Source organism: Amblyraja radiata, chromosome 1 (genome assembly GCF_010909765.2).
Source record: "Amblyraja radiata isolate CabotCenter1 chromosome 1, sAmbRad1.1.pri, whole genome shotgun sequence".
NCBI lineage: Eukaryota > Metazoa > Chordata > Chondrichthyes > Rajiformes > Rajidae > Amblyraja > Amblyraja radiata.
In genome coordinates this window covers 71,075,043-71,102,151 of record NC_045956.1, presented here as the reverse complement: position 1 = coordinate 71,102,151, position 27,109 = coordinate 71,075,043, and the positions used below count along the sequence as shown (strand labels likewise).

The window sequence follows — 27,109 nt, the reverse complement described above, 5'->3', positions numbered from 1 at the left end:
TGGGGATGAATTGACAGAGAAAACTGTCCATTTCATCCAAATGAGATTAAAGGATCAAGAAAGATCAAAAACAATTGGGCAGAAAATAGGCTGAATTAAGGTCAAATTAGTTAAGTATAAAGTGTGGGAGGGAGCGTTTTCAATGAGAGAAAAAGACAGACAAATGAAAAGTAAGAAAAAACATTATAGAAAAGTTTTTTTAATATTTGAGTGTATCTGAAGGAATTAGTTTTTGCATTTCCAATGGTTCTCTTTAAGGGCTGGATCACTGGTTGAACATCTTTGACAACTTTAACATTGTTACATTTGTATATACTACTATATTTGTATATACAATTCATAGACGTAACTTTGCATGGTGATTGCCAAGAGGAAATGCAGCAAGTTTACAAAACACGTTGAAGAGTTAAGATGTTTAATCTAATACCCACTCAGTCTCTTATACAATTCAGTGTATGAGCCAAGAATGACTTGGAGCTTGGCCTCCGATTAAGCACACAGCCAAGCCTTCTCTGCGTACTGCAGTTCAATAACTCGAAGTTGCTGTGAAAGTGGCTCTGGGGTGGAGATGAGGGAGATGGAATAATTTTCTGTTCATCCTGCAGATTAGCTGGTTGTTGCAAAGCTAATGATGGACTGGCACAAATTTTGATGAGGTGTAATTTGCACCATATGTCTTCCTCAACAAAATTTCTGCATTATTTATGTGATAATGATGATATGCACATTAAACAGTGTTATGTGCTGAGTGTTTCAATGCATTATTTCCCATGCACTATGGATAAAACCGTTACAATTTAAGTTTAGGAAGGAATTGGGTATGAAAGGTTTATTCCCATAATGCATTAACTGTGAGCCTAAATATTATGGAAGATGGACTGTTAATTAGGTAGAGGGAGAAAGATTGGTAGCAGTATAGATATATCCTGGTGCAATTTAACCATTGAAAGGTCAATGATAATTAAGTCACCCTTTTTAAAAGAATTGCACATGCTTGTGCTTGCATAATTTGGGTCATGAACAATAAGTTTTGGAAATTAAGAATTACTTTTTTAAGATGTGTTCTATGGGGAACAAACTAACATATATGCATGTGACTGAACCTTTCAATGCATACTTGTTTTTATTATGTTTGTATAGACAAATAATATTGAGGGAAGTTAAAGTCTTTTATGATTCTTGACATAATCAGCAAGATCTATGACTTCAAAGCCAAACAGTTTGTCTTGTGGTTTCACATTTTTCATGTGTATAGTGATAAATCTTCATCAACAACGTTAAACTACACAAAATTAATTAAATGTATTTTTAAGGTATGCATTTGCTGTAGGCAATAGTGCCTACTTGGTTATGACAGATTTCCATTCATTTCCTAATGGTTAAGCTATTTGAAATTCTATTCCATCTTTCCATTGGCTGAGAAAATAATGTAGTTAAGTTAACTGTCTGCAAGGTTTTGATGTATTGAAAGTACTATGGCAGCATGGCATTTTGAAAACAAGCTTCACTGTGTTAAATAATACATTTTTTATGACTGCCGTAGCTATTTTTGACAGACGTTGTTTACAGTAGTTTCAATTTCCTGGATAATGTGAATTATAAGTGTAGAATACACTTTTGTACAACATATATGCAAGTGCATTTGTGCATTTTTGCACATGTGTATCATGTAAAAACATTCCAAGAATGTGATAATTTAAAAAATCGAATTTAAAGCAATCCCAGTGGCTTGGGTGTAACTGAGTGCACTGATTGGTTTGGAGGACATGGGATGTATTATGATTACGCTTTGAGGAATAGTCATAAAGTTTATATAACAGCCATTACATTTATAGCACACTTGCCCCATAGTGTCTGTATTGGTCTATTCCCTAAGATGGATCTATTGAGATAGAAATTCTGTGGATTTTGCAAATTTGCCAAGTTCAAGTGTTAGAAAGTTGAACATTTCAGTGCCATCTTCTGTGCTGTAACAACAATTCATTCAAGCACTCGTTTTGCATTTCTGGTAGTTAGATGGGATAAACATAAATTTACTTAAATAAATTTGATTAGATTTTGTGGGTACCACATTAAAAAACATTCTGCCCCCCTAAACTTTTTGTTCACACGGGGGACATAATCACATGGCTAGACTATCAGATCTCCGTTGATAGTGAGACCTATAACAATTTAATAGGATTGTACAATTTTGCAGTGCAACAGAAAGCCCTTTGCTGTACCATATCTGTGTCAGTCCATGTTTCACCTTTACTCTGTAAATAACACCTACTCAAGTAGGTGTCTTATTGTCTTTTGAAAAGCTTTGTGGGGTTTTTATTTTTCAAAGCAGCTTTCAGGTTGTGCAATCTTGATTTTGAAGAAATTATGCTCCATCTTCAAATGTAGAAAACACTAGAATTTTGAATAATTGGTTTCCCCTTCTCAGCTGGGAAGAACAATTTTAGTTTGTCCAATCTCTCCACTCACCGTGGGTTTATCATAGTCAATCTCTGTAACCTTGCCAGGGCTTTGACGCTTTTCCTGAAATCTGGTGTCCAGAACATATACAGCATTCTCTGCCTGAGGCCTAACCAGCTGTTTATAACAATTTTGTACAGCTTCTTTGTTTTCTTTATTGGTAGCCTCCACGTAGTAGCCAATTATCCTATATTCTTAATTGCCTTCTGAACGCAGCCTGCCAACTTCAAAGATTAACCAACCTTGGCCAACCAACCAACTCATGCCTCCCTGCCAAGTAGCAGCATTTAGATTCTACTGCCTTTCTCTGCTGTCTCTTCCAAAGTTCATTATTTCCTTATATCCACATTAAAATGCATTTGTAACAGTGTGTTTTCTTAAATCAAAGAGATTTCTGAATTGAGGAAAAGGAAGATTGAGAGGAGGGCAAATTTGAGTCAAATCAGGCACAGAAAGAAAAATGAAGAAAGATTGGATTGTGTGGAACAAAAAGCCATTGAAAGGAAATGAAACATTTTACACACCACATTTTTAATATCACTGATAATAACTTCTCACGTGAAGTAAAGGGGTCTCAAAATGGGACCAGTTATAGACCAAAAAGGAAAATTGACTAATGATAGATACAAAATACTGGAGTAACTCAGCGGGTGAGGCAGTATCTCAGGAGAAAATGGAGAGGTGTTTTGGGTTGGGACCTTTCTTTAGACCAGGGGGTCGGCAACCTTTTTCTGCATAGGGGCCAGGACCCATGTCTGTGAGTGGATGGTGGGCCACATATAAATATTTACATATTTAAGCAATATAATGTCTACTGAACATAGCAGTTAGTTTGAGACACTGCTATTGAAACTACCCTCATCCCTCTATGTCCTAAATTTCATGCAGACCCTTTGTTACCCTCTATTCCCCCTCCTCCCCATTCTCTTGCTCTCTCCCCTTTCTCTCCTTCTCCCTCTCTCTTCCCCCTCCTCCCCCTCTCTCTCTTACCCCACCTCCCCCTTTCTCCACCTCTCCTCCCGCTTTCTCCACGTCTTCTCCCATCGCTGAGAGCTCACCGGGGCCTTTCTCACTCTGTAGAGTGCAGTGGCCCGAGAAGGCTGCTTGGTTCCACCTTGTCCAGCGCAGCTGGGGAATGGCATTAGATTGATTTTTTCCCCCATCTTTTAACTTTACTTAATAGATCTGTACCATATTCTCCATTGCCTATGTTGAGATTCATCCCAGTATTTCAAGGCATACCAATTGGATTATGGTATGAAAAATGCAAAGCATGTTGAGGTAATTTTAACTGCCTGGAAACTTGATCAAGTAGTGCTGGTTTAACGTGGTGTGTAACAAGTTTTTACTGAATCACCATGATGTAGTGCCTGGTGCTGTGGGTGCTGCCAGACTGATGGTGTACTGTTGCTTTTAGCTTGGAAGATGACCAAACAAATGCTAATAAGAAGACCCTGGCCTTGGTTCAGACTGCAGTTTCACCATGTGAAATATAGTCTGGATCATTGATTATAGAAAGTATTGCCTAACAATGAGGCACCCTGAACAATGTGACAGCCAGAGACTCACATACGAGCCTGTCTGTGTGGAGTTTGCACGTTCTCCATGTGACTGCGTGGGTTACTTCCGGGTGCTCAAGTTCCTTCCCACACCTTGAAGATGTGCGGGCTTGCAGGTTATTTGGGCCACTGTAAAATTGCCCCCAGTGGGTAGGGAGTGTGGGAACGTGGGATAACATAGAGAACGTGGGATAACATAGAACCAGTGTGAATGGATGGTCGTCACGGACTGGGCTGAAAGGGCCTGTTTCCATGCTGTATCTCTAAAATCTATAACCGGTAGGCTGGGTGGGCAGTGGTGTTCTGACCTGCTGCAATCCAGATTGCACTCCCGTCATTGTGGATCAAGCTTCCCATCCCAGCAGTCTGCTTCCTGCATTCTCAGATTTCTTCCCGCAGTCAGTTCTTTATTCTACAGAGATGTTTAGGTTCTTCAAGAACAGCAGTGGTGGCATCTCTCTGTTCTGACTAAACAGTGATCTGCTCCTTGTGGAAAGCAGCTTCTCCGTTTCAGCACGGGAGTCTGTATGGGAGTAACTCCGCTTGCTCTCAGGCAACACACGGAATATCTCTGGTTGGAACATTGGGAGTAAAACTTTGGCAGCACCCAGTTGACCCAGTAACCCTGTGCAACAAGATTGTTGCCAGACTCCTACATAGAAAGGAGGGGTTATCAGGCTCTCCTGGACTTTTACAAGTTCCAGAGTTACAGTTAGATTCCTTGCCATTTCAAATATTCAATCGGGCGGGCAGAATAATGCTCCAACCATCTCAGTATATGCTGAGCAATTAACAAACCACCGGAGGAACGCAGCAAGTTAGGCAGTATCCATGTATGTCCGTAGGAATGTGTTAAATGTCAGTGAATATGGGTTAGTTGTAATGGGGCGAGTGGTGAGTGAGCTTGGGGAGAGGTAGATTAGTGGTGGTGGGGGTAGTTATGTGTGGTTTAGTCATAGTCATACAGGAATGCATTCCATGGAATAGAGTCCCAGCCTGCTCAACCTCTCCATATAGCTCGAGTCCTCGTAAATCTTCTATGCGCCCTTTCTAGCTTGAGCGGCACGGTGGTGCAGCGTAGAGTTGCAGCCTTACAGCGCCAGAGACCTGAGTTTGATCGTGACTGCGGGTGTTGTCTGAATGGAGATTGTATACTGTGGCTGCGTGGGTTTTCTCCGATTTCCCCCCTCATGCCAAAGGCCGACTACAGTTCGTAGGTTAACTGGCTTCTGTAAATTGTCCCTAATGTGTAAGATAGTGCTGGTGTAGGGGGTGATCGCTGGTCGGCCTGAAGGCCTGTTTCCACTGTATCGCTAACGTCTAAAGTCTTAACAACATCAGCATGTAGGATAATAGTGAGGAGGAGTAAATGTGGGACATTGTAGTGAATGTGAATTGATGGGGATAGGGTAAGCATGTGCGGGGTGGGGAGAGAAGTGTTCAGGATACATGAGGCTGCAAATGGAGCAATGGGTGTAGATTAATCAAGGTAGGGATGTTTCTTTATTCATTTTATTGGGATCTGGGGCCTCTGGCAGGGCCAGTAATGTTTGCCGTCGCTAAACGCTCCACTCTTTAAAAACATTGATAATGGGACAACCGAGTGGCTTGTTGGGCCACCTACTCTGGGACTGGGGTTAGATGTAGGCTTGATTCATCAGGATGACAGATTTCATCTGATGGGTTTTTACAACCGTTGGGTATTTATCTTTATGGGTATTTGTTGCATTTATTATCAAGGCTGGTTGCTGTACAAATTCTGTAAAATTGGATTTAAATTTCACAGCTGATGTAAAGACAAATTACAAATCTGATTTATTTTACATTCTCTGTCGCCCACTGCAACCACCACGAACACAACAAAGAGCACACACACACACACACACACAGACACAGACACACACACAGACAGACACACAGACAGACACACAGACAGACACACAGACAGACACACAGACAGACACACAGACAGACACACAGACAGACACACAGACAGACACACAGACAGACAGACACACACACACACACACAGACACAGACACACACACACACACACAGACACAGACACAGACACAGACACAGACACAGACAGACACACAGACAGACACACAGACAGACACACAGACAGACACACAGACAGACACACAGACAGACACACAGACAGACAGACACACAGACAGACACACAGACAGACAGACACACACACACACACAGACACAGACAGACACAGACACAGACACAGACACAGACACAGACACAGACACAGACACAGACACAGACACAGACACAGACACAGACACACACACACACACACACACACACACACACAGAGAACACTATGACGTGATGCCTAAAAACATTAAATTTGTTTCTGGAGCATTTGATTGAAAATTTGCAAGTTCAAGTTCAAGTGAGTTTATTGTCATGTGTCCCTGTATAGGACAATGAAATTCTTGCTTTGCTTAAGCACACAGAAAATAGTAGGCATTTACTACAAAACAGATAAATGTTGCTTTTCTTTGCAATGCGTTGCTTTTGGCAGCAGTATTACAAATGATATCAACACCATTAATTCTGAAGTCTTTTGCGTTTATTTCTGAAGTGACTATTCTAGAAAAAAAATTACATTGTGCAAGAGTCCACAGGAAAAAGATTGCAAGTCTCTGGTTCAGCAATTGTTGGTGTAAATTGAAAACAGGAGCAAAATCTTCAATGTGGTAGATTGGGGAATGGGAAACCAATGAAAACAATGGCAAATTAGGCTTTGCTTTGTTTTGACCAGGACTTTATTCAGTTAGATTGTGAGCTTTATAAATAATTTATTAAACAAAGCCACAACTGATTTGAGTGCTTTTTAGTAACTGAGTTAGAATATGATTGTTTATCATTGACAAACCACATTTTGACAACATTGTTCAAAATAGGCACTAATTTCGTTAAATATTTTTGTATTTGAAAATGTTCTCTATTGAATATCAAGAAAATTGATCTGATCTCAGAGCTAAGGTAATTAAAGGTAGATGACGTGAATATTATTTTAACATTTATCATGGTTGATGTAATACACATTTTCCTATCTAAATAGATAAGATACATTTAACCAAATACACAGTTAGAGGCAAATGTTTATAAAAGAGAGAGATGTAAAAAGAAAAACATTGCTTTTTAACCATGTCTGAGAAATAATTCATTGTCATTGCCTAGGTTGACTTGCAATCGAAGATCTATAGTATTGTGTGGATTCTTGTAAGTTTGGTTAGTTAATTTACAGTCACACAGCATTGAAACAGGTCCGTCGACCCAACTTGGCCATGTCAACCTACATGCTACATTAGTCCACCTGCATGTGTTTGACCCATAATCCCTCCAAACCTATCCTATCCATGTACCTGACTAAATGTTTCTTACTCGTTGTGATAGTACCTGCCTCAATTACCTCCTCTGGCAGCTCGATCCATACACCTACCTTTGTGTAGGAAAAAAAGTTGCCCTTCGGGTTCCTATTAAATCTTTCCCCCTCACCTTGAACCAATGTGTCCTCTGGTTCCTGATTCCTGTACTCTGGGTAAAAGACTCTGTGCATTTACCCGATCTATTCCCTTCATGATCCTGCAAACCTAGAAGACCACCCCTCATCCTCCCGCGTTCCCTAGCCTGCACAACCTCTCTCTATCACTCAAGCACTTGAGTCCTTGCAAGATCTTTGTAAATCTTTTCTGCACCCTTTCAAGCTTAAAAAGAATTATATGATACTAGACCAAGTGCAGATCCGTTGGGCCTGTTTCCCCAACAGCGTTTGCGGGGGGGGGGGGGGGGGGGGGTGAGGCATCACACTCACATTAACCACTCCCCAAACACACAGGTGGGGGGAGGGGGGGTGAGAAGAGGGGAGGGAGGGGAGAGGAGGAGGATGAAACGGGACAGATTTGGGAGGGAAAGGAGAGCGGGGTAGGGGGTGAGAGAGGGGGATGGGGAGAGAGATGTGGGTGAGGGGGGGATGGGGAGGGAGGGGAGGAGGGGGGGAAGGGGAGAGGGTTGGTGGAGAGAGGGGAAAGAGTGGGGAGGGAGAGTGGAGGGGGAAGTGGGAGAGAAGTGAAGTGGAAGAGAGGGAGGAGGAGAGAGGGATGGGGAGGGGAGAGAGATGTGGGGGGGAGGGATGGGGACGGAGAGGAGGAGGGAGGGGTAAGAGTGTGGAGGGAGGGGAGAGTGTGGAGGGAGGGGAAAGAGTGGGGAGGGATAGTGGGAGGGGGGAGAGGTGGAAGAGTGGGGAGGGTCAGAGGGGTAGGGGAAGGGGTGGGGGGGAGAGGGGAGGGAGGGGAAGGGAGGGGGCGAGAGAGAGGGGGGGGGGAGGGAAAGGGGTGGGTGAGGGAGAGAAGTGGAAGAGTGGGGAGGGAGGGGTAGGGGGAGTGATGGAAGAGGGACAGAGGGGTAGGGGGAAGGGGGCGGGGGGAGAGAGGGAAGGGGATAGGGTAGATAGTGAAAGGGGGTGGGAGAGAGAGGGATGGGTGGGAGAGGGAGAGGGGTGCAAAGAGGGAAACTTAGAAACATAGAAATTAGGTGCAGGAGTAGGCCATTCGGCCCTTCGAGCCTGCACCTCCAGTCAATATGATCATGGCTGATCATCCAACTCAGTATCCTGTACCTGCCTTCTCTCCACACCCCCTGATCCCTTTAGCCACAAGGGCCACATTTAACACCCTCTTAAATATAGCCAATGAACAGGCCTCAACTACCTTCTGTGGCAGTGAATTCCAGAGATTCACCACTCTCTGTGTGAAAAATGTTTTTCTCATCTCGGTCCTAGAAGATTTCCCCCTTATCCTTAAACTGTGACCCCTTGTTCTGGACTTCCCCAACATCGGTTTCTATAAGATCCCCCCTCAATCTTCTAAAATCTAGCGAGTACTAGCCGAGTCTATCCAGTATTTCTTCATATGAAAGTCCTGACATTTCAGGAATCAGTCTGGTGAACCTTCTCTGTACTCCCTCTATGGCAAGAATGTCTTTGAGCATTGGGCATTGTGACATCACACAATGGAACGTTCACCATGGGCTGGGGCTCCTGCAAAGGCATATGTAAATGGATCCATTCCGATTGGACATATGTGAACATTGGGCATTGTGACATCACACGATGGAACGAATCAAAAGGAAGAAAGGCAACCGGCGGACGGACGGCAGGCGGCAGCCACAGACTTTTATATAATAATAGATAGATAGATAGATGGATTAATTCAGGTTATATTATCGTAATATTAAATAAAGAACTCAATTGTTAGGTATATGTATACCATTTGGTGTGCTATACAGTTAATCAAGTGTTTCTTGGTATATGCACAAATATGTGTTAGGTACAGGTACAATGAGCATGTTGCTTGCAGTAGCATCGCAGGCAGACTGACTCGGACAATGCACAAAAGCATACATTGTGCATAAATTATCCAAGGCAGCAAAAAGAAAAAGACTATCCAAAGAAGAGTGCAAAAAGACAACAAGAAATCAAGTCCATGGTAGTGTAAGAGATAGTCTGCGACATTCAGTTGACAAAGTAGGTTAGGGTTGTGCTGATCAGTACAAGAACCTGATGGTTGTAGGAAAGTAGCTGTTCCTCAATTTGTGATTTTACATTCCAGTGCCTCCTGCTTGATAGTAGCAGCAAGCAGAGGGCCTGACCCAGGTTGTGGGGTTTCTTGATCCTTCTTGAGGATGATTTTGATGTTGTGGAAGGAAGAGGCATTGATGGAAACCTTGGGTTCATGTATCAGTGTAAGCCCTCTGTAAGCAGTGGGAGGAGTGCACCACCACACAAACGACTCAGGAAGACACATAGTGCTGGAGTAACTGTGGGTTAGGCAGCATTTTGGGATAACATGGATAGGTGATGTTTCAGGGCGGGAATTTTCTTCAGACAGGGTCCTGACCTGAAACCATCTATCCGTGTTCTTGCCTGACCTGCTGACCTACTCCAGCACTCAGTGTCTTCTTTTGTAAACCCGTATCTCCATTTCCTTGTTCACGGCCTGCTTTGGCAACTCAAACGCTCAGGGAAAAAGGAGATTACAAAAAGTGGTGAACACTGCCTAGTCCATCACAGGTACTGACCTCCTCCACCGTGGAAGGGAATTAGAGGAGACACTGCCTCAAAAAGGTCGCTAACATCACCAAGGACCCACACCACCCTGGCTAGGCTTATATTTCACTCCTGCCATCAGGAAGAAGGTGCAGGACAATAAACTGAACAGGAGGTGCCTAAAAACTATGACGACCAGGTTCAGGAACAGATTCCTCCCAACAACCATCAGCTATTGAACGCTGTGTACTCCAACTAAACTGCAAACTACCAACTGCCTTGATTGCACTAGGGACTCGGGCTTTGTTTTTGCATGATATATATATTTTTAATTTATTGAAACTTATTTATTTTACTATTTAACTAATTTATTGAACTTATTGCCCATTGTATCTATGGAGTACTATGTTTACATACCTGTTGTGCTTTTCACTGTTCCCTTTTGGGTAATATGACAGTAAAATGCTCTTGACCTCTCCTGGTAACTTATTGTATATATTTTTGTTGTAGTTGCATCTAATGTGCTTGTAAAGCTGCATAAAGTAAGAATTTTATTGCTCCAGTTCATATCCGGTGCACATGACAATTATAAGTATTTTGATTCCTGATGCTTGGGAAAAACCATATTGTCAACATCGGTGAGAGATCAAGATTTTTTGCAAACATAGTGCTGGAAATGAGTATTGGAATGTGAAACTCAATGAAGAATGGTCACATTTGATAATACATAGCAAATCATTTGGAAGATGTAAGTGCCATCAATTAATCTTTTGGTTTCAAGAGTGAGTGATCAACAGAAAAAGCAGAGGACCTACAGACCAAAGGAGTTGTCGGCATTACAAATGAAACCCCATTCTGTGAAATAGATGTCAAAATACATGCCTGTCAGTTTCACAAGGTGATCGAATGAAAATAATAGCTCAAGTTTAACATCATTGAATGCAGCACCAAAGAGAAAGAACACAGATTTTACAGAATTTGTTATGCAGGGGAGGACAATAGACAATAGGTGCAGGAGTAGGCCATTCGGCCCTTCGAGCCAACACTGCCATTCAATGTGATCATGGCTGATCATCCACAATCAGTATCCTGTTCCTGCCTTCTCCCCATATCCCCTGACTCTGCTATCTTCAAGCCCTATCTAGCTCTCTCTTAAAAGTATCCAGAGAACTGGCCTCCACCGCCCTCTGAGGCAGAGAATTCCACACTCACAACTCTCTGTGTGAAAAGGTGTTTCCTCATCTCCGTTCTAAATGGCTTACCCCTTATTCTTAAACTGTGGCCCCTGGTTCTGGACTCCCTCAACATCGGGAACAGTGTAACCAGGCCTGGAAAAAGTCACTGAAATGGAAGCACCAAAGCAGAAAATTTGTAAATCTGGAGACACAAGGAACCGTAGATGTTAGAACCTTGAGAAAACACAAAGCGCTGGAGTAACTCAGTAGGTCAGCAGCATCCCTGGAGAATATGAATAGGTGATGTTTCAGGTCAGGTCCTATCTTCAAACTGAAGAGGGGCCCTGATCCGAAATGCCCAGTCTGAAGGAGAATCCGGGCCTAAAACGTCACCTATCCATGTTCTCCAGGGATGCTGCCTGACTCGCTGAGTTACTTGCTGAGTGTCTTCTTTGTAAACCAGCATCTGCTGTTCCTTGTTTCTTTGTGTATTAAAGCCACGTGGATGTGGAGAAATACAAGCTGAGAGCTAGATTTGTTGGTACTGAACAGACATCCATAAAGATGTAGTGAGTGGTTCGACATTCACATTATGCCAGCACTCTATAAAAAGAGAGTGCTCACTGACATACAAATAAGGCATTGATCATGGCAGACCACTAAAAGGTCCCATTCATGAAACATTTGAGAGATTCAATAGTTCTAATTGTGCAGCTGGAATAAAGGATTCCTGCAAAGCTGATGTGTGCCAGCAGAGCCTAATTTTCCTCTGAAGCTTCAAGAGCATGCGGAGCAATATAGATTCATCATTCTGACCTTATCTTCATACTGTCCAAGAGACATATTAATGAAGAGATGTGTTGAAACAATCAAAAGAAAACCTATAAAAAGAGGAGAGATTAAGGCAGACCCAAATCTTGACCTGTTGTCACTCGAACCAACATTGTCAAGATTCACAAGCGTTTGCCAGCCATGGTGCTGATGAAATAGACTCCTGTATAACATTGCAATGTATATCCTCCACATGACCAGGACAAAGTAATAACTAGCTGATGATATGTAAAAGGGAGCCAACACTTAAACAACCGTGCTAATTTGTATTTCATGACTTACATTTTGGAGAGGATAATTAATGCACGTATATGCTAAAGTCTTTGGAAAAACCTGGTATCCTGTGACTATATATTGCCAGAACCACAGATGACTGAGCAGATAGCCCGAAACAAATGGTGGCACAGTGGCAAAGCAATAAAGTTGCTGCCTTACAACACCAGAAACAGATTCAATCCTGACTATGGGCATTGTCTGTGCAGAATTTGTACTTTCTCCCTGTGACCGCGTGGGTTTTCTCCAGGTGCTCCGGTTTCATCCCACATCCAAAGGCGTGTGAGTTTGTAGGTTAATTGCCTTCTGTAAATTGTCCCCAGTGTGTAGGATAGAACTAGTGTATGTCATGATCGCTCCTCAGCGAGGGTAAAGTGCTCCCCCCGTCATCAATGCTGTTTGGTCTGTAAGTTTAAAAAGATTGTGTACTTCTGTTACATGCCAACAAATCACAGCATCATTTATAGCCATAAGTGATTGTGGTGCAAATACCCCATCATAGAATTGAGTAACCTGGAGATAACAGCTCGCACTAAATAACAATTCTCACAGTTCATGGAAGCAAACATATGTTTGGCTGTTTCAATGTTTAACCTTCATACATTGCCTGAGGCGAACAGAGAAGATGACATTATAAAGGGCAGCACAGTGGCACACTGGTAGAGCTGTTGCCTCACAGTGCCAGAGAGTCGGGTTCGATCCTGACCTTGGTTGTTGTCCTTGTGGAGTTTGCACGTTCTCCCTGTGATCTTATGGATTTCCTCTGGATGTACTGGTTTCATCTCACGTTCCAATGATGTGCATGTTTCTAGGTTAATTGGCCTCTGTAAATTGTCCCTAGTATGTAGGGAGTGGATGTGAAAGAGAGATAGCATAGTACTAATGTGAATGGGTGCTCGATAGTTTGCATGGACTTGGTGGGCTGAAGGGCCTGTTTCCATGCTCTACCTTTCAATCAATCAATTAATCAATCGTATATGCGTTGAACCAAAATCTGGTTGTCTAGATCATTGACAGTAACAAAGAATAGCAGAACAGACTCTGCAATATTGGACATCTGATTATGATATTGACTTTCCTGAACTTTTAATTAATTGGTTCCAATACCAGGTTACTCAATTCTATGATGGGGTATTTGCACCACAATCACTTATGGCTGTAAATGATTCTGTGATTTGTTGGCATGTAACAGAAGTACACAATTGTTTTAAACTTACAGACCAACTATGTTCTCTTGTGCTGAAGCAAAGCAAGAATTTATCCTATCAGGGACACATGACAATAAACTCACTTGAACTTGGAGATGCAAACAGGTTCTCCTTCCCAGGCCAACAGAATTGAAAATGGCGAACATGGATCCTTCATTATGTTAGAGAATTGCATGTTGTGGGATAATATTGTACACATGTACACATTGAATGGCATAGTTATACACCATTAAAGAATCAGGCAGCACATCTGTTAAGATCTTGGACATCACTGGTAGATTTCTGCTGATGGATGTTCAGCTTCTCTATTATTGGCAGAAATATTAAACAAATACTTTGTGTCTGTCTTCCTGAAAATTTGGAGGGCCAAGGATACAGTACAAATGAAGAGGAAAAATAAATTAATATCAGAAAATAAATATTGCTCAAAAAATTAATGAGCATGAAAATTGATTAATCTCAAAGATCTGACGAACTATATTGTGGAGTTTTGAACGATTTGCCTTTAGTAATAATGAACGGTTCAGTATAGTAAATCTATAGTGTGTAGAAAGGAACTGCACATGCTGGCATATACTGACGATGGATACAAAATGCTAGAGTAACTCAGCGGGTCAGGCAGTATCTCTGGAGAAAAAGGATGGGTCCTGACCCAAAACACCACACATCTTTTTTCTCCAGAGTTGTTGCCTGACCTGCTGAGTTACTCCAGCACTGGGTCTATCTTTAGCAAATCTGTAGATTCTGGAATGACTTCTGTAGAATGAAGAGTACTAATGTGAGATATAAATAAATATAATAATTCCATGTTCTTCTCTTTCAAAAAGGGGCATCAGTGGCTCAGCTAGTTGAGTTGCTTTCCCACAGTTCCAGCGATCCAGATTTATTCCTGACATCTGGTGCAGTCTTTGTAAGGTTGCTCATTTGCTCCGGGACTGCGAGGTTTCCTCAGGTGCCTCCGATTTCCTCCCACATCCCAAAAATGTATGGGTTGGTCGGCAAATTGGCCAAGTTATCCCTAATGTGTACATGAATTGTAAAATTTGGGAGGGGGGAGTTGATAGGAATGTGGGGAAAATAATTGCAAAGGGTAGGATTAGTGTATATAGGTAATTGATGGCTAACATGGACTTGGTAGGCCAGAAGGTCTGTTTCCTTGTCATATTTCTCTATGGCTTTAAATTCAATCAGTTTTTCTGTGAGTTAAGTATCACAATGGTTGTTGTTTGATTGTCTACACAATAGTCAGAAAATTACCTTTGACTGAAAATTGTACAAGATTGCTCCAGGAATCTATTTGGAAGCATGAAAGGTAACTAATTTCAAATGGAGCTCTATTTATCCAACAGACATTTATCCAATATTTTTGCGAACATGTCACATTTAAAATACTTTTAAATATGCAGAGGGATATGCAGGGAATGGAAAGATATGGATCACGTGCAGGCAGAGACTTGTTTACCTTAGCATCTTGTTCGGCATGGATATTGTGGGCCGAAGGACCTGTGCTGCACCGTTCTACGTTCTTTGAAGAAGAAATTAATCTGGGTTAGACATGGAACTTGCTGGGGATATCTCTGTTCTCACCTAAATAAGCTGGGAATTTTCTCAAAACTCAGTTATTAGCATCTGCATTTACTATGTTTTTTGTTTTTAAAATAGGAATGAAATCAAAAATGGTCTTGAAGTTCTCAAAGAAGTGATACCAGCGGGTGACACCTACATGCATGAGGGTATAAAAAAGGTACGTTTTTGTTTTCATTTACTTGGTAGAACTATGGAATATTAAGGACCTGTTTGCTTGGCAAGTACAATAATTCCCAACTGCAAGGAAAATTAGAAAATCTGTACACTTAGTTTACTAAAATGAAATAACTATTCAAATTGATGTAAAGAATGTTCTAAATGTGCAAATTTCGTTGATGCTCTTGGGCCAATTATATATCTTGCTAATTGATATGTTGCTTTGTGTATTTGTGGTTCGAGTATTCCTATTATTGTTAATATAATTAAATATAAAATATGACTTGTAATTTCTGACCATAAATGGCAAATCTTCAGCTGACCTCAAGCTTGCTTGTCAGCTGCCCCTGGATCACACTGTTTCTGCTCCAACACCAGTACTTAGGGAAGTCACAATTAAATTTGACCTCTACCAGTGGTGTGGATTGAAGAAGGGGATGGTTGCTCTCTGTAGCCTCTAGGACCAGAGGTCATAGCCTCAGAATAAAAGGACGTACCTTTAGAAAGGAGATAAGAAGGAATTTCTTTAGTCAGAAAGTGGTGAATCTGTGGAACTAATTGCCACAGAAGGCTGTGAAGACCAAGTCTTTAGGTATTTTTAAGGTGGAGATTGACAGATTCTTGGATAGTAAGGAAGGCAGGATAATGAGGTTGAGAGATCTGCCATGATTGAATGGTGAAGTAGACTTTATGGGCCGAATGGCCTAATTCAGCTATAATCTATGATGATCCTATGAACCTATGAACTCTTGCCATTAGTATGGCACAGGAATAGGAATTGGACTGGTACTGGTGTATAGTGGAGGGAAAGCAGAGCTCTCACAACCTTTTTTCCCTGTTGCCAGCCGGGCAACCTTGACAGCTTTTTAGGTTGCCAAATGACAGTTTAGGTGGTCATTTAAGACGGTTTGCATGCCGCGTGTGATAATGTGCTCGGACGAAGTGCGTAGTTACCAGTCGGAATTATGATCAACGAAGCATTCACATATTATTTCTGCTTCAAATAAAGTCACAAACTAAACATATTCACCAATCAAGACATGATATATACCACAATGACATGCAGCAAAATTATAATGCAGTATCTCAAGTCGTTTTACACGTGGCAATTAATGCAATTTCTGTTAGTTCTTTCCACTTCCAAACAAAAATGTGGTTGGATTATTCAGCATATGATCAACCTGTGTCAATAAATCCTGGACCATGGTAACATATATGCTTAACCATGCACACTACAGATTGATGCAAGCATGTTTTCTGTGAAGGACTGAAAATTACCATGACATGGCCATAGCATGGGTCGTAATTGCTATTGGTACAGAAACACTCGCTTCCCACATAATTTATCCATAACAAAATATACAGGTTACAAGGAAATTTCTAAAGGCATTTTATGATAATAGCTGTTGAAACCGACTATACCCATCTGACTGGTTAAACATTACACTAACTGACAAGAGATGGCCAAGCCACATTACCGGACATTCAGATTAGATGTACGTATTGTGAACAGCAATGAAGATACTCAGTTTGAACGAACCAGATTAAAAAAAAATTATTGATAAATGCTGTTTCCATCATTCCCACTTCAGAATTAACGTTAACATTTCAACTGAAATATCTCCTGACCAAATTTGTGATGTGTATGACCGACTGTAGAAGTAAAACCTGGATAAATCCAACATGTAGTTGTGAATGTTGCTTATTAAATAACTACAGTACTGATACTCCATATTAAGAGCATTGAGTTGCTGTTAAAATGAATTCTGTAATAACGTGTCAACGGTAGCATCGACAATCGAACACTGCAGTTTTAATGTTTCACGTGTTCACAATTTAATGAATCCATCTTTATGGACCAAAACAAATAATAACATTGGGAATTAAAACACATTTGATTGCATTCCGTTATCAAACATAATCAATGTTCGCTCTGAAGACATTTCCAGCACAATAGGGTCAGGGAGGGGGGTTGTGTGAATCAGTGCGGGGTGGATAGATGGCATGGAGGGGTGGGGGGGGGGGGGGGGGGGTGTTGAGAAGGCAATCGGTGCGGAATGGATGGATTGAGGCAGGTGAATTAGTACGTGTTGGTTGGAGTATGTAAAATTGTGAGGGGAGAGCACGGGGGATGTCAGTGGTGTTCAATGGGGGGGATCAGTACAGGATGAATGGGGGTAGACAAAAATGCTGGAGAAACTCAGCGGGTGAGGCAGCATCTATGGTGCGAAGGAAATAGGCAAAGTTTTGGGTCGAGACCCTTCTTCAGACTGTTACCCCCATTCTTCTTGAATGGGGGGATCAGTACAGGATGGATGGGGGGGAGATCAGCGCAGGATGAAGGAGAGGGATCAGTACAGGATGAATGGGGGGGGGGGTCAGTAGTGTGTGGATCGGAGAGTGTGTGCAGGATGAATGGAGAATCACTACAGGATGAATGGGGGGTTCAGTACAGGGTGAATGGGCGGATCAGTACAGGATGAATGGGCGGATCAGTACAGGATGAATGGGCGGATCAGTACAGGATGAATGAGCGGATCAGTACAGGATGAATGAGGGGATCAGTACAGGATGAATGGGCGGATCAGTGAAAGATGAATGGGGGATTAATAAAAGATGAATGGGGGATCAATACAGGATGAATGAGGGGATCATTATAGGATGAATGGGGGATCAATACAGGATGAATGAGGGGTTCAGTATAGGAAGAATGAGGGGATCAGTACAGGATGAATGAGGGGATCAGTACAGGATGAATGCGGTGATCAGTACAGGATGAATGGGGAGATCAGTACAGGATGAATGAGGGGTTCAGTACAGGATGAATGGGGGGGATCAGTACAGGATGAATGGAGGAAACAGTACAGGATGAATGGGGGGTACAGTACAGGTTGAATGGAGGAGAAGTGCAGGATGGATGGGAAGGGTGGTAAGTACATGATGAATTGGGGGACCAGTGTAGGATGGATGGGTGGGTGGCAGGAGAATCAATGCAAGGTGGATAGGGTGATCAGCGCAGGATGAATAGATGGGGGGGGGTTAGATGGGGAGGGGAGCACAGGGGATGTCAGTGAGGACTGAATAGAGTGCGGAATGGGGATCAGTGTGGGATGGAGAGGAAGGGTCCCAGGATAAGGGGGGGGGGGGGTGGAGGGGGGGCGTACGAGAGATAGAGATAGAGGGGAGGTGGGGAGGAAGGAAGGTCAGCGCTCCACGGACAACATCGCCCCACTGCCCTGGCCATCCGTGTCTACCGCCAAGTGCCGCCACCAAATGGGGAGGCGGTTGGGATCTCCTCGCCACCGCCTCCGCCAGCCAACGGCAAGGTGCGGGGCCGACCTGTGCAGCTCAAAGATCCTATAGTTATAGGAGCTTTGGTGCAGCTGCTTCAGACGGCGGTAGGAGGCCTCCCCCTCCGTCCCTCCCTCGTCCCGGCCTTGGCGTGTGAGAGTGGGAGGGTTTGTTTTGAAAGCAGTTATCGCCATTAGCGGATTTGCAAGCAGTGGCCACTATCAGGGCAGGCGGGGTGTGGGAGGGGGAGGCGGTGGAACCTCTGCTGCCGCTGTTCGGGGCCTGTCATTCGCTCCGACCCTTTGTCACCACGCACCTAATATTTTTGCCCCGCAATACAGCCGTCGACGACACGGAACGTCATGTTCCTTTTCTCCAGAGATGCTGCCTGACCCGGTTTTTTGTGTCCATCTTCGGTATAAACCAGTGTCTGCAGTGTCAAGCTGGGCAAAATGACTCAGCATTTAGGTTTCCCGGCGGCACTTTTGGTGGTCAATGGCACCCGGGCAACCGTTAATTTTGAGCCCTGGAATGGGGTTGGGGGATTTTTGGAATGGGAGTTGTGTTGTTGAGGGAGAAGCAGGGATTGGGCTGGTAGTGATGTTGGGGTTTGGGGTCAATGTCCAGGAGATTGATCAGTGATGAACGTTGTGGATTGAGTGATGTTTGAGGGGAAACACATGTAATGCGGGAAGAGTGGCAGGAATTAGATCTAAGATAGGCACAGAATGCTGGAGTAACTCAGTGGGTCAGGATACTGCCTGACCCCTGAATTAATCCAGCATTTTGTGTCTATCTTTGGTGTAAACCAGCATCCACAGTTCCTTCTTACACAGGATTTAGATCTCCCTGGTCAGCACAACCTTTGTTAAACTTACTCATTTTGTGAATATCCAACAGCTGACATTCCCAGGGTATTGTGGTTCAATTTCCTTTGCAATGTTTGTCAAGAAGCTTTGCATGATGAATGACATCAGCCAACATGACGCTGACACAGATGTTATGTTGTGGTCACAATGATGACTTGTGGCAGGAAAAGCTAAAGTGGATGGAAATGCTCACTTGACCGTTCCAAGTGAAGCGATGTGACTGGAAATGGTCTTTATTATGCATCAGTTATTTGTGTAAATTCCAACTAATTGGCTGCTATTCAACTTCCCTTTCCTCCACACCACTGCTTTTCAGCAAATTGCTAAATTGCAGATTATCTCCACATGATTTGGTAAAGTAAAAAGTTATAGACTATTATTGTTTATATGTTTGCACAGTTGTTTACAGAGGAGGTAAACCATTGACTTGGCCATGACACGTTTATCTAAATAATTTTCAACCTATTGACAATGCATTTTCATCAGAAAAATAATGTCATTTATTATGACATTTAAAAAATTTGAATGCAAAATTGCACGTGGTATATTCAGAATTGCTTCAAAACCCTTCACGAAATGTACCCGTGTACCTGATGTTTACTCAGTTTGGACACTGCACTGATTCTCCCCAATCCTTGTGCAGATGCATGCCTCCAGATGTATGTGTGAGATGGTGAGGCACCTTACTCCATGAGCAATAGCTTCAGAGAATGTGTACCTGAGGTGCCACTCCTTGAATGGTCTCTCAGAGCTTGAAAGCAGACAAGGTTGTGGTGTCCCAAGAATGTGAGAGGCTTTGTAAAAGAGTTATAGGGTAGAGAGTCAGAACTTTATTCCCAGAGTGGAAACATTATCTACTAGAAGGCATATCTGTAAGGTGAGCGGGGCAAAGTTTAAACGAGATGTGCAGGGGCAAGTTTTTTACACAGAGCGGTGGGTGCTGGAATGAGCAGCCAGGGGTGATGGTAAAGACAGACAGGATAGAGTAAGGAGTAGAGGGAATGTACAGGCAGATGAGATCAGTGCAACTTGGCATCATGTTCGGTACAAACATTGTGGGCTGAAGGGCCTGTTCCTATGCTGTATTGTTCTATGTTCTATTGAGCTGGATTAAGGTTGACATACTGTAGTTGTATGGACTATATACAAACAGGTAAAACCATGCCACTTATCAAGGGAGAATCTCGTTATCTCAGCAGTATAGGTGAGGCGATCAGATTGATACCACATTTGGGTGAGGATTGGTCCCACATTTGTTGGCGAGAGGCAAAAAAGGGGAGGAGGAAGTTATGAAAGCAATCTCAGCGAGAATCTGAGACTGCTGGAAGCAGCTCATGAAGCAGCTCTGATAAACGTCGCCTATTTCCTTCGCTCCATAGATGCTGCTGCACCCGCTGAGTTCCTCCAGCAATTTTGTGTACCCAGCTCTGATATAATCGGGTTAATCTGAGACAGACATATTTTAAAACAATGTGATTTAATTTTCTGGCCAGTGATCTAAAGGAACGTCATGCAGATTCCAGCTGTATCCAACTTGGAAATTGTGATATATGTCTGGAAGTGCCGAACCTAATTTCTAGCATTTCAACATGAAAAGCGTTACAATTGCTTTCCCATCCATAAATTACTGGTATTTATGTATGTGGCATCATAAATAAGCAGTGTGATGGATACCAACTTCTGGACTGTTATTTATTGAACCTTAAAATGAAAAAAAGATGGCAACAAGAATGATGTAATATGAAGGAAGAGGACAACTTGTTCAGATTTTAAAGATTTGGCAATCTCACTACGGTAGTTCCAGAAAAGATCGTGTCTGATGCAATTAAACCAGAATTTGAATTATTTTGCAATGGTGATTATACAACACGATTCCATCCCACAATGAATAAAGCTACAGGGGTCTATCTGTCAGTTTTGATATTTCTTACTTTTTCAAGATTTAAATAGGGTGTAGATTTGGAATGGAATACTTTACAATAATTTGTTATCATTGGTCATTAGTTTTTAATGAACAAAAAATCCTGCTCGTGTGTTCAGAATAAATATCCTGATTTGTTTTATGATCATAATGTTGAATCTTGTGAATATTATGCATGATAGCTAGTCCACCAATACAAAACAGACAGGAAGGCACCAAGGCTCTAAGTGAGCCCATGGTTTATTGATTATTGTACAACTGATCAATGCTATTTTGCAAAAGAAAACAAAAATATACTCTTTATCAATTATTCAATATTTTAATGAAATTGCAGAAGACTTAAATATTTAAAGACTGCTTTTAATTAGACTTGATGGGCTAAATGGTCTAATTCTGCTCCTATCACTTATGAATTATACTACATTGGTACTATAGCTCACATAGAAGGCCATCTGGAAGTTTGAACAAATGATTTTATTTAACTACTTCACTAAGTGGGATCCATTGGATCCCATGTTCACACAGGTGGGCTGGTTCCCCAATGTAATATTCCACCTCTCCACCAATTCCAATATTGGTGGCTAGCGGGGGGCTTTCTGGAGCGCTAGTATGGGTGTTGTGGGCCAAAGGGACTGGTTTCCAGAGGGCTAGTATAGACATTGTGGGCCGAATGAATTCTTAGGCTGGCAGCTCAGTCACTCAGGCCTGGTGGCTGGCAGCTCAGTCACTCAGGGCTGATGGGCTGGCAGATCAGTCACTCAGGGCTGATGGGCTGGCAGCTCAGTCACTCAGGGGGAAAGGGCTGGCAGTTCACTCACGGCTATTCCTTGACATTCCATTTCAAGCGTGCAGGCCATCAAATTCAATTTCATAGCATTTCAAGCAGAGTGCAGGGCACCAAATTCAGTTTCATAGCATTTCAAGCAGGGTGCAGGCCACCAAATTCAGTTTCATAGCATTTCAAGCAGGGTGCAGGCCACCAAATTCAATTTCATAGCATTTCAAGCAGAGTGCAGGGCACCAAATTCAGTTTCATAGTATTTCAAGCAGAGTGCAGGGCACCAAATTCAGTTTCATAGCATTTCAAGCAGAGTGCAGGCCACCAAATTCTATTTCATAGCATTTCAAGCAGAGTGCAGGCCACCAAATTCCATTTCATAGCATTTCAAGCAGAATGCAGGCCACCAAATTCCATTTCATAGCATTTCAAGCAGAATGCAGGCCACCAAATTCAATTTCACAGCATTTCTAGCATTGTGCATGCCAGCACATTCAATTTCACAGCATTTCACGCAGAATGCAGGCCAGCACATTCAATTTCACAGCATTTCGAGCAGAGTGCAGGCCAGCTCATTCAATTTCCCAGCATTTCACGCAGAGTGCAGGCCACCAAATTGCGAAACAACTCATTGCATTGTCATTAAGGGCTAACAAATCATTTATCGCAAGTACATTGCAGACTCACAGTTGCACACTAACATCTCCTGTCACTCTCTCTAATTGACCCAGGTATGGGTCCCATGATCACATCACTTACTCCATCCTTCCATCCCCTACTCTTCAGTCTCCCCCCCCCCCCCCCCCACTAACAACAAAATAGCTGTTCCTGGCCAGCTAGGAAACACCTCCAACAGCTCCAAACCCAACCCAACTTCCTTTCGACTCTGGAGACACTAGGAACTACAGATGCTGGTTTACAAAAAAAGACACAAGTACTGGAGTAAGTCAGTGGATCAGGCAATATCTTCAGAGAATATGGATAATGTGATGTTTTGGGATGGATGAACATGGATAATATGATGCCCTCAATGTCCGCAAGAGAAAGGAAATTTGATCAACTTCAGGAAGCGGGGTACACATCCAGGTTTTCATTGATAGTGCCGAAGTAGAGATAGCCGAAAACTTATAATTCCTCGGAGTCAATATCACTAAACAAATTCTCTTGGACCACCCATATTGAAGCAACGACCAAGCAGGCACACCAACACCTCTGCTTTCTTAGAAGGCTTAGTAAATTTGGCATGACCCCCACAGCTCTCACCAACTTCTACACATGCACCATAAAAAGCATTTTATCAGGATGCATCACAGTTTGGTTTGGGAACAGCTCCATCCAGGACCATAAGAAATTGCAGCGAATTGTGGATGCAGCCTTGACCATCACACAACAACCTCCCTTCTATTGTTTCCATTTATACCTCATGCTGCTTCAGCAAAGGCCAGCAGCATAATCAAGGACGAGTCACACTCTGGTCACTCCCTCTTCTCCCCTCTCCCATCAGGCAAAAGTTATAGAAGTGTGAAAACACACACCACCAGATTCAGGGACAGTTTATTCCCAGCTTCTAATCAGGCAACTGAATTATCCTACCACAGCCAGAGAGCAGTGTTGAACTATCTACCTCTTTGATGTCCCTCGGACTGTCCTTGATCGGACTTTGCTGGCTTTGCCTTGCTTAAACGTGATTCCCTTATGTATCTATACACGGTAAATGGATAGATTGTAAACATGCATTGTCGTTCTGCTGAAGTTAGACATAAAAAGATGGAGTAACTCAGCAGGAGAGGCAGCATCTCTGGAGAGAAGGAATCAGTGACTTTTCGGGGGTTGAGACCCTTCTTCAGAGTGAAAGTCACGAGAAAGGGAAACAAGAGATATATAGAAGATGATTAGACTAAGTGGGACCCGTTGGGTCCCATATTCACAAGGGAGGGCTGGTCCCCCAACGCAATATTCCACCTCTCCACCAATTCAATATTGGTAGCCAGTGGGGGGTGGGGGGGCTTATTCCTTGAAATTCCATTAGAAGCAGTGCAGGCCACTAAATTCAATTTCATAGCATTTCAAGCAGATTGCAGGCCACCAAATTCAATTTCATAGCATTTCAAGCAGAGTGCAGGCCACCAAATGCCATTTCATAGCATTTCAAGCAGAGTGCCAGCGACCAAATTCAGTTTCATAGCATTTCAAGCAGAGTGCAGGCCACCAAATTGCAAAACAACTCATTGCATTGTCATTAAAGGCTAACAAATCATTTATTGCAAGTACATTGCAGACTCGCAGTTCAGTTGATTCACAGCTTAGAATCACAGTTGTGGACTCTCCCTCGCGATCTTCCAGAGTGACTGACTCGCGTTCAGGCATCCGGGGTTTTATAGTCCTTCCCCCCCCCCCCCCCCCCCCCCCCCCCCCCCGGAAGGGACGTTATCTTCACAGTGGTGATTGACAGTCGAGAGGACCAACCAGCTGATCTCAAGATTTTTTAAACACTCATAACTTTTTTATTTTTCATCGATCGGAAAAATCTTCAGGGCTGCCTCAGCAGAGGAGGACTGTGAGTAAGATGGCCAAAAGTCATAGCGATATGGTAGTGTTTTTTCTAAAATCAATATATAGCTCAGACAGGAAGTGGTCAGGATGAGACTTTTAGTTGTATAGATAGATATAGAAAGATAAAGAACAATGGATGAAAGATATGCAATAAGTAACGATGATAAAGAAAACAGACCACTGTTAGCTGTTTATTGGGCAAAAATGATAAGCTGGTGCGACTTGGGTGGGGAAGGGATCGAGAGAGAGGGTATGCCGGGGTTACTTGAAGTTAGAGAAATCAATATTCATAACTCTGCGCTGTAAGCTGCCCAAGCGAAATATCAGATGCTGATCCTCCAATTTGCGTATAGCCTCACTCTGACAATGGAGGAGACCTAGGACAGAAAGGTCAGTGTGGGAATGGGAAGGAGAATTAAAGTGTTTAGCAACAGGGAGATCAGGTAGGTTCAGGCGGACTGAGCGAAGGTGTTCAGCGAAACGATCGCCCAGTCTACGTTTGGTCTCGCCGTTGTATATGAGTCCACATCTTGAACAACGGATACAGTAGATGAGGTTGGAGGAGGTGCAAGTGAACCTTTGCCTAACCTTAAAGAACTATTGGGGTTCCTGGGCAGAGTCAAGGGAGGAGTTATAGCGACAGGTGTTGCATCTGTTGCGGTTGCAGGGGAAGGTTCCCGGGGAGGAGGTGGTTTGGGTGGGAAGAGATGAGTTAACCAGGGAGTTGCGGAGGGAACGGTCTCTGCAGAAGGCGGAAAGGGGTGGAGATGGGAAGATGTGACTATTGCTGGGATCCCGTTGGATGTGGCAAACTTTTTTGGTGAATTATGTGTTGTATGCGACGGCTGATGGGGTGAAAGGTAAGGACTTGGGGGACTGTTTCTGTTGCGACTCGGGGAAGGGGGAGCAAGGGCAGAGCTGCGTGGTACCAAGGAGACACGAGTGAAGGCCTCAATTATGATGGGAGAGGGGAACTCCTGTTTCTTAAAGGATGAGGACATCTCGGATGTCCTAGTCTGGAGCACCTCATCTTGGGCGCAGATGTGGCGTAGACAGAGGAATTGGGAGTAGGGGATAGTCTTTGCAGGAAGCAGGGCGGGAAGAAGTGTAGTCGAGATAGTTGTGAAGTTAGTGTGTATGCAATAGTCGTCAGTCGATAGTCTTTTTCCTGTGATGGGGACTGAGATCAAGAAAGTGGAGGGAGGTGACGAAGATGGTCCAAGTAAACTTGAGTGCAGGATGGATATTGGTGGTGAACTTGATGAAGTCCTTGAGTTCTGCATGGGTGCAGGAGGTAGCACCAATTCAGTCATCAATGTAACGGAGATATGTTTGGGGATAGGGCCAGTGTACGCCTGAAACAGGGATTGTTCAATGTTCCCTACAAAGAGGCAGGCATAGCTGAGGCCCATGCGGGTGCCCATAGCTAAGCCTTGGACTTGGTGGAAGTGGGAGAAGTCGAAGGAGAAGTTGTTAAGTGTGTGGACCAACTCCACTAGACGGAGTAGTGTTAGTAGAGGGAAATTGAATGGTTTTGCAGTCGAGGAAGAAACGGAGGGCTTTAAGGCCTTCCTGGTGGGGGATGTAGGTGTAGAGTGACCGAACTTCCATCGTAAAGATGAGGGGTTGGCGGCTCAGAAAACAAAAGTCATTGAACAGATGAAGGGCATATGAGGTATCTTGGACATAGTTCGGGAGAGATTGGACCAGGGGGGATAGGATGGAGTTCAGGTACATGGAAGTAATTTCAGTAGGGCAGGAGCAAACAGAAGCAATTGGTTTGCCAGGGCAGTTGTGTTTATGGATTTTGGGGAGAAGGTAAAACCGGGCTGTGCTGTTCTATGAAACGATAAGGTTGGAGGCTGTCTTCCTGCTGACTGGTTAGCGCACAACAAAAAGCTTTTCACTGTACCTCGATACATGTGACAATGAACTAAACTGAACACTTAGTCATAGAGTGATACAGTGTGGAAACAGGCCTTTTGGCCCAACTCGCCCAAACCGGCCAACAATGTCCCAGCTACCCTAGTCCCACTTGCCTGCACTTGGTCCATATCCCTCCGAAACTGTCCTATACATGTACCTGTCTAACTGTTAAACGATGGGAAAGTCCCAGCCTCAACTACCTCCTCTGGCAGCTTGTTCCATACACCCACCACCCTTTGTGTGAAAAAGTTAGCCCTCAGATTCCTATTAAATCTTTACCCCTTCACCTTGAACCTATGTTCTCTGGTCCTCGATTCCCCTCCTCTGGGCAAAAGACTCTGTGCATCTATCAGATCTATTCCTCTCATGATTTTGTACACCTCTATAAGAGCTCCCCTCATCCTCCTGTGCTCCATGAAATAGTGGCCCAGCCTACTCAACCTCTCCCTATA

At 43.2% G+C, this 27,109-nt stretch overlaps 1 protein-coding gene across 1 annotated transcript in view; it reads left to right on the top strand.

The window, feature by feature from the left end:
* Nucleotides 1–27,109, top strand: part of antxr2 (ANTXR cell adhesion molecule 2) — a 208,971-nt gene that overhangs the window by 2,657 nt on the left and 179,205 nt on the right. The window contains exon 4 of the mRNA XM_033023964.1: nt 15,239–15,320. Coding sequence (XP_032879855.1) covers nt 15,239–15,320 — 82 coding nt within the window. The remainder of the gene's footprint in view (nt 1–15,238; nt 15,321–27,109) is intronic.